General features: G+C 39.8%; 1 protein-coding gene across 1 annotated transcript in view; it reads left to right on the forward strand.

Annotated features, from left to right (window-relative positions):
* Nucleotides 1-7,152: 7,152 nt before the first annotated feature.
* Nucleotides 7,153-14,936, forward strand: part of LOC103029429 (thyrotropin-releasing hormone-degrading ectoenzyme) — a 473,221-nt gene continuing 465,437 nt past the window's right edge. Inside the window, exons 1-2 of the mRNA XM_022671576.2 lie at nucleotides 7,153-7,412; nucleotides 12,980-13,734. Of these exons, the coding sequence (XP_022527297.2) occupies nucleotides 12,995-13,734 (740 nt within the window). The 5' untranslated portion in view covers nucleotides 7,153-7,412; nucleotides 12,980-12,994. The remainder of the gene's footprint in view (nucleotides 7,413-12,979; nucleotides 13,735-14,936) is intronic.

Here is a 14,936-nt window from a genome sequence, read left to right on the forward strand (position 1 = left end):
CAGGGTGGTTTATATATATTAGGCAGCGGGTGAACAGACATTTTTGAAGCAGGGAAACTTGACAAATGTAAGTCTCTATGGCACTTTACCAAGAACCAAACTGTGATGTTCTAGATAATGAATGGTTCAGAACATCTCCAGAACATTTGGTAGGGCTTTCGGGGTGTTCCTGGAATGCAGTAGACAGTACCTACTAAAAGTGTCCAAGGAAGGACAACCTGTGAACCAGCAACAACAGGGTCATGCATGCCCAAAGCTCTTACTGATGTTCATGAAGTTACAGAACAACAACTTAATGATCTGCTGTTATTATAGTCTTGGTACAGGTACCATAGAACACCTTCAGAGGTCTTGGTGGAATCCATGCCATGATGGGTAGGAGCTGTTTGTGCAGTAAGGCAAAGTAAAGGGAACCTACACACTTTTAGGCAGGTGGTTTTAATATTATGGCTTATTGGTGTAAATCCAAGATATTGTGAGAGTTATGGGCTTTGGCTTGGTTGTACTGAGCAACAGAGTCATTGTTTATCTGTAACATGCTCTATTATGACCAACATCACCATCATTACTTTACCCACCTTTATTCTCATGCTTTCTGCTGCCAGCATAGCTCAGATTCAACTTTATGTATTAGACTGAATTCAATATTTACTATCAGCTCTAATTAATGCTTTCAGCTACTTTACACACCCTAACCTCGTCTAGTCTCTGTAGAGAAGTATTATTGCCAATAGAAAAGGACTGTCTAGAGTAAATAAATCAATATGACCCTATTGGCAAAACATGGCTAATGCCAGATTCCAGAACTGTGTTCTCTGTAAAGATGGAGCTTCATGTAATACTTTTCGGGGGTGAGGTGGGACGCTGACAATCAATCAATCAACCAGTCAATCAGTCAATCAGTCATTCAATCAATCAATCAATCAATCAGTCAGTCAGTCAGTCAATCAATCTTTATTTTTACTCAGAGGTATATTAAAGGTGACCGTCAATGTAGACAGTGTATCAATTAATCAATCAATCAAACAATCAGTCGGTCCATTAATCAATCAAAAAATCCATCTATTGGTCAGTCAGTCAGTCAGCCAGTCAATCGATAAATCAAAAAAATCAATCCATCAGTCAATCAGTCCGTCAATCAATCAGTCCATCCATTAATCAATCAATCAATCAATCAGTCAGTTAGTCAGTCAAAAAAAAAAACAATCAATCAGTAAGTCAATCAGTCAGTCAGTCAGTCAATCATTCAATAAATCAAAAAATCAATCAATCAATCAGTCAGTCAGTCAATCAGTTAGTCAGTCAATCAATCAAAAAATCGAACCATCGGTCAGTCATTCAGTCACTGAGTCAGTCGGTCAGTCACTGAATCAGTCAGTAAATCAATCAATAAATCAATAAATCAGTCAACCAATCAGCCAGTCAGTCAGTCAATACATCAATTAATCAGTCACTCAGCCAATCAATCAGCCTTTAATTTCACTCAAAGATATATTAAAGGTGACCTTCATTTTCAGTGTAGTCAGTTAATCAATTGATCAATCGTTCAATCAATAAATCAATCAATGAATCAATCAATAAGTCAGTCAATCAAGCAACCTTTATTTTTACTCAGAGGTATATTAAAGGTGAGCCCCATTTTCAATGTAGTCAATCAATCAGTCAATCAATCAGTCAATCAATCAGTCAATCAATCAGTCAATCAATCAGTCAATCAATCAGTCAATCAATCAGTCAGTCAACCTTTATTTTTACTCAGAGGTATATTACAGGTCAGCCCCATTTTTGGAGTAGCCAACAGGAACGAAGAATTAATGAAATACTTACAATTAGAAGATAAAGAAGATCAAATAAATAAGTTAAGAAAACATTTTAAAATAAAAAAACATCAAACAATTCATTAAATAATAAAAAAGAAAATAAAACAAATCCAAAATCCTGACCCTGACACTGCACTTAATGCAAATCCAGTTCTTACAGCAATGTTTAAGAATGTATTAGAAGGTCATCCCTGGAAAGTAGAGATAGTTATCCAACAAAAGCAACAAAACTTTACGCTCTTAGGGGGTCAGGTTTCCAGACAGAGATTAAGCATAATCCTAGACTATCTTTTCCTTTCAGTGGAAACTCTTTACTCACAATGCTGTGTAGTCCAGAACTAGACTTAATCCCTGTCTGGGAAATGGCACCATAATGTTTTGCTATTTTAAATGATTCACTGCACAGGGATTAAGCTTAGTCCTGAACTACACAGCTTTCTGAGTAAAAACTTCCAATTAAAAGCTAAATTATTACCCACTGCTGAAATGTACTGTATTAAAACTTCTGACTGGTTTTGTATCTCTTTAGGTCCCTGTCAACAAAATTTTATAAACGCTTTGATTTGAATAAAGCCGACACTCCATATTTGGTCGTTTGTTATCACTTTCAGTGCTGCGTAATCTTATTTCCACTTTCAAGTTGGAGAACAAAGAAAATAAACATTTAACACAAACCAGTCAGAGTCTATCAAAGAGAATTACAACAACAAAGCTAATCAGATCGGAGATCAGACTCTTTCAGTTATAAAACCTTGAGATATAAAGCTCCCGCCCCCCCGGCAGAGAATTAAAATTGACTTATCTGGAGCCATAAGACTCGATCGATTAGCCTGGAGTGTAGCATCGCCGCTCGTTTCAGCACCACGGACAGCTGCGCCGCTCTTCATCTGGCCGTACAGTATTTAAATACGATAAATCAGGAGAAAACAATGGCAGCCTCACAGACAGACGTTTAATTAGCGATTACAGCGGCACAGAGCGACGCGGCGTGAAAAAGCCATTTGCTTTGATTGGGTTCTGATCAGGTGCTGCATGTAGAAAGTTAGGCTCGGCTCCGGGCTGAGATTGATGTCGCTGGCGGGATTAGGGATTCTGACACTTACATGCCTCACTCCAGCGCTCGCCTCGCTTCTAATTAATTTCCCCTTCCTACTGCCCCCCCCCCCACCCAAACACAGAAAAAAACAAAACATGAGATTCCTAGTTTTCCATACGGCCACATCAGCACTTTCCCCAAAGCCCCGACTCACTGTCAGCCCGGGAGAGAGAGAGAGGAGATCTCTGAATTTATATTCATATTTCATTCTGTCATAACAACCAGATACCACACAACACAGAGCAATTACACAGAGAGAGAGAGAGAGAGAGAGAGACAGTCTGCATGAAAGACACATATGCATACTGTATATAAAAAGACAAACATAGACATATAGACATACACTGTACACATTCTTAAAGAGTGTATATATGTATGTGTGTTTGTGTGAAAACCGATATTGAGAGAAAGAGAGAGAGAAAGAGAGAGAGAAAGAGAGTGAGAGAGACAGTGTGTGCGCGTGCGTGCATGCATGTGTGTGTATGTGTGTGTGAAAGATAGAGAGAAAGAGTGATACTGCAAGGTTGAGACACACTGAGAGACTAAGGCAGAGAGAGTCTAAAAGAGACTGAAAGACAGACGGGTAATATGAGAGAGAGAGAGAAAGAGAGACAAAGAGATATTGTGACTAAGCAAGTCTGGGAGAGGGACATATAGATATTGAGAGAGAGAGAGAGAAATAGAGAGAGAGACAGAGAGAGTGAGAGAATGAGAGACTGACTCATTCTGTGAGATTTCTGCATAAATTGGTCATTAAATGTGTTCTGATCTTTATAAAGTCACAACAATAGACAAACACAGACTGCTTAAACTACACTGTAAAGAAATATGAGTAAAATTTACCTTAAAAATGTTTCACAACTTCCTAAATTACTTTTTTAGGTAAATTTAATTTAAGTAACTTTAACTCGGTTTCAAGACTTAAATGTTACATAGAGTAAATAAGTGAACTGAACTTTAGCCAATTCTTTATTTTACAAAAAATTACTTAATAACTGCATACAATATTACATAATTACAATTGTAATACATTCTTTTTAGTGTACTAAAAAGAATGTATTACATCCCATCCATGTGTTGAGACAGTGAAACTTGGTCTGTTTACAAAATAAATCTTTGAAATTATGTAAATATTTGAATGTGTGTTTTAATTAAAAATATTTTAATTTTAGGAATTATAATATATTATGTATTATAAATTATTTGAGTAATATTGTATAAATTAAGTAAGTTTAATTAGGTCATATTGTACGCAGAAGTTAAGTAAAGTTTACTTAAAGAAAGGATTGACTGAAGTTCAGTTCACTTATTTACTCTATGTAAAATTTAAGTCTTGAAACAAGTTTATCTGAAATTAAATTAACTTAAAAAAAAAGCAAATGCAGAAAGTTGCAAAACTTTTTAAAGTAAATTTTACAAATCATTTTACAAATCATTTTACAAATCATTTGTGTAATACTACACAAAATTGTAGGTTTGCATGGTTTTATTGAACACAACATTAACATTAACATTCACAGTAAGTGTGGAACAAGTATGAGAACCCCTAGACTAATTACTTTTTAAGAGCTGATTGGAGCCAGGATGTGATGAGATTGGATGTGTTGGATAAAGCTGTCCTGCCCTATTAAAAACACACACCAGTTTTGAGTTTGCTGTTCTTTAGAAGCATTTCTTGATGTAAATCATGCCTCGCGCAAAAGAGCTCTCAGAAGACCTACGTTCAAGAATTGTTGACTTGCATGAAGCTGGAAAAGGTAACAAAAGTATCTCTATAATCCCTGATGTTCAGGTGTCCATGGTAAGACAGACGGTCTACAAATAGAGAAAGTTTAGCACTGTTGCTACTCTCTCTAGGCGTGGTCGCCCTGTAAAGATGACTGCAAGAGCACAGCGCAGAATGATCAATGAGGTGAGGAAGAATCCTAGAGTGTCAGCTGAAGACTTACAGAAATCTCTGGCACATGCTAACATTTAAAAAAAAAATCTACAATAAGAAAAACATTAAACAACATTGGAGTTCATGGGAGGACACCATGGAGGAAGCCACTGCTGTCCAAAACAAATTGCTGCATGTTTAAAGTTTGAAAAAGAGCACCTTGATGTTTAACAGCAGTACTGACTAAATATATTGTGGACAGATGAAACAAAAACTGAGTTGTTTGAAAGAACAAACAATGCTATGTGTGGAGACAAAAGGCACTGCACACCATCATCAAATCTCCATCCCAACTGTAAAATATGGTGGAGGGGGCATCATGGTTGGGGCTGCTTTGGTGCCTCAGGGCCTAGACCGATTGCAGTCATCAATGGAAAAATGAATTCGCAAGTTAACCAAGACATTTTGCAGGAAAACTTAAGACCATCTGTCCTTCAACTGAAGCTCAACAGAGGATGAATGATGCAACAGGACAGCGACAAAAAAAATATAGAAGTAAATCAACAACCAAATGGCTTCAACAGAAGAAAATTCGTCTTCTGGAGAGTCCTGACCTCAACCCAATTGAGATGCTGTGGCCTCAAGACCTCAAGAGAGCAATTCACACCAGATATCCCAAGAATATTATAACTGAACTGAAACAGTTTTGTGAAGAGAAATAGTCCAAATTTCCTCCTGACTGTTGAGCAGGTATGAGCTGCAACCACAGGAAACGTTTGGTTGAGGTTTTTGCTGCTAAATAAGGGCCAACCAGTTATTAAATCCAATGGTTCACATACTTTTTCCACCCTCACTGTAAATTTTAACATGTTGTGTTCAATATAACCATGCAAACATATCATTTTTTGTGTGGTATTAGTTTAAGCAGACAGTGTTTGTCTATTGTTGTGACTTAGATGAAGATCAGAACATACTTATTCTACGGTGGCCGAGAAAGCCCAACGCAGTGCAAATTGAAAAGCGCTGCAAAAGCACAAAACACATCCATCAAAATTACAACACAGGCGCAGCAAATAGAAAAACGCGCTGCAAATAGAACCACAACACAACGGAAGTGAGTCACAACACAACGGAATTTTCCCGGGGGACCTTAAAAGATACTGTACCAGCTAAGCTGCGTCTTCAGTAACGTCTCGGACTTCACTATGTGTGCAAAGGACAATAAGTGGCAAACAAGGCGTTTTGTGAAGCAGAACTTTTAATAATATGCACACAACCGTGGTAATCACAGGTAATAAACATAACTTACTTTTCAGAAGCTTGTTTGCCACTTATTGTCCTTTGTATACAGCTGGTACAGCATCTTTTAAGGTCCCACGGGAAAATTCTGTTGTGTTGTGACTCACTTCCGTTGTGTTGTGGTTGTATTTGCAGCGCGTTTTTCTATTTGCTGCGCCTGTGTTGTAATTTTGATGGATGTGTTTTGTGCTTTTGCAGCGCTTTTCAATTTGCACTGCGCTGGGCTTTCTCGGCCACCGTATTATTCACTAATTTATGCAGAAATCCAAGTAATGCAAAAGGGTTCACATACTTTTTCTTGCAACCGTATATATAATAACAAAAAAGATGCAGAGCTTTCAGACCTCAAATAATGCAAAGGAAACACGTTTATATTCATAAAGTTTTAAGAGTTCAGAAATCAATATTTGGTGGAATAACCCTGGTTTTTAATTACTGTTTTCATGCATTTTGGCATTTTCTCCTTCACCAGTCTAACACAATGCTTTTGGCTAACTTTAAGCCACTCCTGGTGCAAAAATTCAAGCAGTTCAGTTTGGTTTGATGGCTTGTGATCATTCATCTTCCTCTTCATTATATTTCAGAGGTTTCCAATTTGGTAAAATCAAAGAAATTCATCGTTTTTAAGTGTTTTTTTTTTACAGGATAAGAGAGTAACATATATTGGAACTGAAAAAGAGAGAGACAGAGAGAGAGACATTTAGATGCTGCGAGAGAGAGAGAGAGAGAGAGAGAGAGAGAGAGAGAGAGAGAGAGGATAGGCATATTAAAGAGATATAGAACAAAGCGATAGGGAGAGAAAGTGAGAGAGTGGGCTGAGGTAAAGAGAGATAGAATCATTAAGGGGAAGGGAGATACATATAGCTATACGGAAGAAAGAGGAGGCTGAAAGAGAGAGAGAGAGAGAGAGAGAGAGAGAGAGAGACCTACAAAAACTATGGGTGAGAGAGAGAGGGAAAGAGATACAGAAACAGTGTGTGTGTGTGTGAGAGAGAGAGAGAGAGAGAGAGAGAGAGAGAGTGCGCGAGCGCAGCTGTGCTGGTGACGGCAGTAGGAGGAGGAGGAGGGTGGAGATGGAGGGAGAGATGATGATGGAGGCGCGCGCAGAACACACACAGCAGCAGCGCGAGCAGTTCTAACACACCACCAGACCGCTAGATTAACACACACACACTAAGACACATACACACACACATCAACACACACCCTTGCACTCACACACTCCCTCTGTCTCTCTGTAACACACACTCACACTCACACATACGCCGGAGAGGGGTCCGCGCGCCGGTCCGGGAGGGATGCACGCTGAGCTCGGACGGTAGGAGCCCGTTTCTGTTTCCTCGCCGTGCCGAGCGCGCGCGGTGTGTTGTATATGTGTGTGTGTGTGTGTCTCGTGCGTTTAGCTTTGTGTTCGTGCGCGTGATAGTGTGTGTGTCTGTGCGTGTCGGGTGGTGCAACTTCAGCTAGAGACTATCCGGACACTGCGCGTGCACCCCCGGATTGCATCGATCACGCGCCTTTTTCTGATTGCGATGAAATGATCTGATCAACGGGGATCGATGCTCTCCCGCGTGAGCGCGTGTGTGGCTCGCGTGCTCCGCGCCAAAATCGCAACAGCGAGAGGAAGCTTCTGGGGCGCGTGCAACTTTTGAATCGGCTATGATGCAGCGGGACGGACGGCTGCACGGAGAGGCTCGCGCATGCACGCACGCACACACGTACGCACAATCGCTTATGCAAATGGGGCACGCGCAAATTCCTACTTTTGTCTGCGGAATGCCGTTGATTTAGCAGGTTCAGCTGGAATGCGCGAGCGTGCAGACTATATGTGTGTGTGTGTGTGATTAGGGGTAGCATATGTTTCGGCATCCACAGACTGTGATTTGTGTCTTTGCACGGCATTAACTCAAAGCACAAACACACACACACACACACACACACACACACTTCATGTGTATGATGTTGTTTTGTTGCATGTGTGGTGGGAGGTGCATGCATGTCTGTATACATATATTTACAGCTCCGGAAAAAAAATAAGAGACCGTTTAAAGAGACCGAGTTTCTTTGATTTTACTAAATTAAAAACCTCTGGAATATAATCAAGAGGAAGATGGATGATCTTCCGGGAGTGGCATAAAGTTATCCAAAAGCAGTGTGTAAGACTGGTGGAGGAGAACATGCCAAGATGCATGAAAACGGTGATTAAAAACCAGGGTTATTCCACCAAATATTGATTTCTGAACTCTTCTGAAAACTTTATGAATATGAACTTGTTACCTTTGCATTATTTGAGGTCTGAAGGCTCTGCATCTTTTTGGTTTTTCAGCCATTTCTCATTTTCTGCAAATAAATGCTTCAAATGACAATATTTGTTTTGGATTTTGGGAGAAACGATGTCTGTGGTTTATAGATCAGATAAACTGATTCAGAAACTGAAGTGGTCTCTTAACTTTTTCCAGAGCTGAATATACAGTGTCACACACATCGTTATTTTTACCTGATTTCACTAGAAGTCAGCGATTCCACATCGCAATAGTAACAACTCACTCTGTGTAGCCAATGTTAGAGTAAAAAATATGTTTATACAATACCAGTCAAAAGTTTGTACAGACCTTCTCATGCAATGTTTTTTTTTCATTATTTAATGTATTTTCTACCATTTTTTATTAATATTACACTCAAGAAAACAACTAGTCACATATTAAATTACATAGTAAACAGTAAAAAAGTGTTTGTCCTCCATAATCTCCTGATCTAAACCTGATAAAACGCTGAGAAAACTATTTCAGGTGAATCTCCCTCATAAAGACAATGATATTAAAAGATCTGTCCTCAAAGCTAAATGTGCTACTTAGAGGAATCAAAAATATAAAACATATTCTGGTTTGTTTAACACACTTTTAGTTGAAAAATCTTTTCATATGTGTTCGTATTGCTTTAATATCTTCAATATTACATTTACAATGTAAAAAATCAAAAAGGAGAACTTTTGACTGGCACTCAATAAACTGAACAGATACACTGAGTCACTATATTGTTACCCCTCTTTGATGTTTGTTTTGCCCCATGATTCACAATGTAGTTCCCCTTCAATCCCTTCATTTTTGTGTGTTTCAATATTGTTATACCGTAATTCATTATGATTTTGTTCCTCTTGTCTGAATATTTACCCCATGTGGCTCCCTCATTAATGCATTTTGCCCCCCTGAGTTGATATAATGTTGCCCCTCTTTCTCATTATTTTCACCCATTCAGTTTCTTCACTTTTGCTTCCTTAATGTGACCAAATTGTTAATCACTAATTTGTGCACGTCCCAATATTGTTGCCTCCTTATTCCCTCCGTTAGCTACGCTTCATTTTTCCCCTCATGTCTGATTTAGTAAATTATTGGCCCCTCATTTCATTTATTGTTGCCTTGGATTATTATTTTATCGCCTTATTGATATGAATTTTGATTGTAGCCCTCGATGTCACTTCAGTTTTGCCCTGAGGTATCGTGTTGTTGCCCCTTTTTGTGCCTGAGTTACATTTTCCACAACTCAATTTCTTTATTTCTATAGTTCACTTGATTTTGCCCCTCTTTTCTGAATTTTTACCCCGTGGTCACTTTAATGTTGCTCCCTCATAAATGCATTTTTGCCCCCCTGAGTCGATATCATGCCCCTATTTTTCCTTATTTTCACCCATTTAGTTTCTTCACTTTTGCTTCCCGAGTGACCGATTTGTGTATCACTAATTTATGCACATCACAATACTGTTGCCTCCTCATTCCCTCCATTTGTTACACCCTAGTTCACCTCATTTTGCCCCTCATATCTGATTTACTAAATTACTGTCCCCTCATTTTTGCCCTTAACATTATTTCTTTGCCTTATTGACATGAATTTTCATTGGAACTCTCAATGTCACTTCAGGTTTGCCATGAGTTACCGCATTTTTGCCCCCTCTTTTGTGTAATTTTTGTGTCTGAGTTGTATTATGTAGTTGCCCCTTAATTTTTTGCATGGTTGCAGCCTCATTTCCTACATTTTCCACAATTCGAGTTCTTTCTTACTGCCCCCTTACGTGCTAATGTGAATGCCCCCTGATTCACTATATTGTTCTCTTTATTCCATTAAATTTTGCCCCTAAATCCATTCATTTTCACCCTGTGAATCTCTTAATAATTGACTCCTGAGCTGCTATATTTTTGCCCCCTTTTCGATGTTCATTTGCCCCATAAATCACAATGTAGTTGCCCCTCAGTCCCTTCATTTTTGCACGTCACAATATTGTTACATCATAGCTTACTTGATTTTGCCTCTCTTGTCTGGTCACTTTAATGTTGCTCCCTCTTTGATGCATTTTTGCCCCCCTGAGTTGATATAATGATACCTCCCTTTTTCCTTATTTTCACCCGTTAAACTTCTTCACTTTTGCTTCCTGAATTTATGCACGTCACAATATTGTTGCCTCCTTGTTCCCTTGTTTGTTACAACCTACTTTACTTCATTTTGCCCCTCATGTCTGATTTACTAAATTGTTGGACCCTCATTCCATTCATTGTTGCCTTTGACATTATTTAATTGTCTCATTAAGATACATTTTTGCCCGGTTATTCATTTCATTGTAACCCTTAATGCCCTGAGTTACTGCATTGTTGCCCCCTCTTTTGAGTAATTTTCATGCCTGAGTTATACTATGTAATCGCCCCTTTATTTTTTGCATGATTGCAATTAAGGGTGGGCGATATGGCCCTAAAATAATATCATGATATTTCATGGTATTATCGCGACAACGATACTCCTGGCGATATAACAAAAAATAAAAATAAAAAATGCACTACCGCAACAAATCAAAACTTACATTTCATTATTGTATACAATATGATATGGCACACCTTTAGCTGAGATATTAAAAAATACAAGAATTTTATCAGATTTGTAACAGAAGTCAATGATTCAGAATGTCATGATACTACTAATAATAATGCACCCTGAATATCTCCATATATCCAGGATTAAAGTAAAATAAATGATACTGGACAGATATAATCTGTCTCTAGTAGATATTTAATAGGAAATTAGAAAAGTGTGAATTTTTCTTTTGCTTAAAACAGCAAAAAAGTACTACCCTGATGTGATAATTAGGGGTGAGTGTTATGGCACGATATTTCAGGGTATATTATCATTCATGATATTCTAAAAGTTTGGCGATATTATCACGTACGATATAATATGGCACACCCCTAATTGCAATTCGATTTCTTTATTCTTGCCCCTTTATGTGTTAATGTGACTGCCCATTTGCCCCATAAGTCACAATGTAGTTGCCCCTCAATCCGTTCATTTGTGCCATCACAATATTGTTATATTGTAGTTCACTTTTTCCTTATTTTCACCTGTTAAATATCACTCATTTATATATATTCACAGTATTGTTGCCTCCTTATTTCCTTATTTGTTACCCCCTCCTCCACTTCCTCTTGCCCCTCATATGTGATTTACTAAATTGTTTGCCCCTCATTCCATTCATTATTGCCTTTGACATTTTCCACAATTTATTTTCTTTATTCTTCCCCCCTTAATTGTTAATGTGACTGCCCCCTGGTTTACTATATTGTTCCTTTATTCCATTAATTGTCGCCCTCAATCCATTCATTTTCACCCTGTAAATCTCTTAATTGTTGACTCCCGATTCGCTACATTGTTGCCCCTCAGTCTTGATGTGGTTGATCTGTTTTTTTCCCCTATTGTTGCTTCCTAATTAATTAAATTCTCAACCAGTGGGGTTGCTATATTATTACCCAGTCATTTTCTAAATTGTTGCCCCTCATTCATGTCATTGTTGCCCTCAACATTCCTTCACTGGTCACTGCGCTGTTGATGCTTCATTGGTGTAGTTTTTTTCCCCTCTGAATCAGTATATTGTTGCCCTTTTATTTATTCCTTTTTCTCATCTTTTTTTGTTTACTGAGGGTTTTACACTGTTCCAAATAATTTATGCAAATTTTTCCCCCTGAGACACAAAATCGTTCCCCCTTGGTCATTATAATGCTGCCCCCTCATTGCTTTTATTGTTCCCTCATTCTCTTCAGTTTTGTTCCCTCATTCTCTTCAGTTTTGTTCTTTCATTCTCCTTATTTTTTCCCTCCTCATCGATTTGGTTCTTTATTCATTTCCTTGCTTTTTGTTGCCTCAGTCTCTTTATTTTGTTCTCTTGTTCTCTGAATTTCTGTTCCTAATTGTCTCCATGTATGTTCGTTTAGTCTCTTATTTTTGTCCCCTACTCATAATTTTATTCCCTTAATGTCTGTATTTAAGTCCTTCCAGTCTTTTCAATTTGTTCACTTTAGTCTCTTAATTTTGTCCCTCCTCATCATTTTTGTTCCTAATTGCCTTCATTTATGTCCTCTCAGTCTCTAAAATTGTGTTCCCTTTTTTCTATTTATTTTTTTCCTATTTTTCTTCACTTTCTGAATTTCGGTTCCTAATTGTCTCCATGTATGTTCGTTAAGTCTCTTATTTTTGTCCCCTACTCATAATTCTTTTCCCTTATTGTCTTCAAGTCCCTACAGTCTCTTCAGTTTGTTTCCTTATTCTCTTTATTTTGTCCTCTCTTCATCATTTTGTCTATTCGGTCTTTTAATTTGGTCCCCTTCTCATCATTTTTGTTCCTTATGTCTTCATTTATGTCTAATCAGTCTCTTCATTTTGTCCGTTTCTCATCATTTGTGGTCATATTTTTTTTTATTTATGTCCCTTCAGTCTCTTCATTTTGTTCCCTCATTTTGTTTATTTTGTCCCCTTCCTTGTAATTTTTACTCTCTCATTTTTGTTCCCTTGTTCTCCTCATTTTTGTTTCTTCGTTCTTGTATCTGACATTTGCTTTCTTCTCCTCTTCAGTGATCTCTCACGCCGATGGGGATCGAGGCCGTGATGAGTGCGCGGACTGGGCGTGCCCTCTCTGACCAGTGGGCAGACGGCGTGGCTGTGCGCCCACGCACCACCGAACGCCACATCACGGTGCACAAACGACTCGTTCTGGGCTTCGCTGTCTCCATCCTCGCGCTCATCGCCGTGACGGCGGTGGCAGTGGCACTTAGCGTAAAGTTCGAGCGCTGCACGGGAGAGCCTAATGGTGGGGAGGCACTCGGAGATGCTAATGCACGTTCCACGCCCGGCACGAGCGGGGCCACGGGCACAAGGACGCACGATGCACGGACCAGAGGAGAGGGGGACAGCGACGATGACGACGAGGATGCTCGCTTCCCTTGGCGACGGGCGCGCCTCCCGACGACGCTGCGCCCTCGTCACTACGAGCTCACGCTCTCTGTACATATGGACAACTTCACGTTCGCCGGGTGCGTGAACATCGACGTGGAGTGTGTGAACGCCACGCGCTATGTGGTGCTGCATGCAGACGGGCTCGACATTCGCACCGTGACCCTGATGCACGCAGACGGGCGCAGGGCCGGTGCAGGAATGGTGCGTGTGCACAGGCATTTTGCGTACACGTCCTCGCAGCTGCACGTCATCATACTGCACCGCGAGCTTAAGCCGCTGCGCACCTACAGATTGAACATCACCTTCAACGCCCGCAGAGAGAACGAGCTGCTCGGCTTCTTCCGCAGCTCCTACATGCTGCACGGGGAGAGGAGGTAAGTCATAAAAAAGCAAGGGTGTGCAACAATACCTACACAGGCCAGAGAGGGCAGCAGGTTTTCATTTTAAAGCCGCTAAACGGCAAGTTTAAGTTCATTTTTTTGTACTTGTATAATTGAAATGATATAAAGCCTTCTTATGATACTAGCTATCAGTTTACTCAGTCTACTTCCTCTTCACAATCTAGGTTAGCCATGATGCTAACATCTGGGATTGGCAAAGTTAGAGCAGGGATGCTACCAAGGACAATATCCTGATTCTGCAGGGTTTGAGCTGGTTGGTTGCGATGCTAGCAAAAGAGCTTAGCATGGTTACTGATGGTGATGCTAATGGTGATTGGCATTCAGGGCTCTAGAGTATGACCAATTTGTTCACAGGTGCCACCTCATTTCACAATGGTGCGACTTTTAAAAATCTCAAGTGCGACCAGCTGTTCGTCCAATGAAAAGTATGCGACTCCCACTACTGTGAGGCTGTTGTGTGAGTGTGATGATACAGCATCATCACACTCACAATACACCCCATCACACTCACACTACAGCTCCATCACACTCACACTACAGCTCCATCACACTCACACTACAGTCCCATCACACTCACACTACAGCCCCATCACACTCACACTACAGTACCATCACACTCACACTACAGCCCCATCACACTCACACTACAGTACCATCACACTCACACTACAGCTCTATCACACTCACACTACAGCCCCATCACACTCACACTACAGTACCATCACACTCACACTACAGTACCATCACACTCACACTACAGCCCCATCACACTCACACTACAGTACCATCACACTCACACTACAGCCCCATCACACTCACACTACATCCCCATCACACTCACACTACATCCCCATCACACTCACACTACAGCCCCAGCATCTATCTGTCTGTCTGTCTGTCTATCTCTGTCTATCTATCTATCTATCTATCTATCTATCTATCTATCTATCTATCTATCTATCTATCTATCTATCTATCTATCTATCTATCTATCATTTTCTCTCTCTCTCTCTCTCTCTCTCTCTCTCTCTCTCTCTCTGTGAGAACTGAGTGTATGTAGCTCATCCAGGTTTCAGTATTTCTTTGCCTGGGGCTTCACCTGAACCAGGGAAGCATTTGAGTCTTTTTGTGTCCGCAGGGGAACCCTCACTCCTCCGTATCACTCTAATACCTGT

This window comes from Astyanax mexicanus, chromosome 2 (assembly GCF_023375975.1).
Source record: "Astyanax mexicanus isolate ESR-SI-001 chromosome 2, AstMex3_surface, whole genome shotgun sequence".
NCBI classification, from domain to species: domain Eukaryota; kingdom Metazoa; phylum Chordata; class Actinopteri; order Characiformes; family Acestrorhamphidae; genus Astyanax; species Astyanax mexicanus.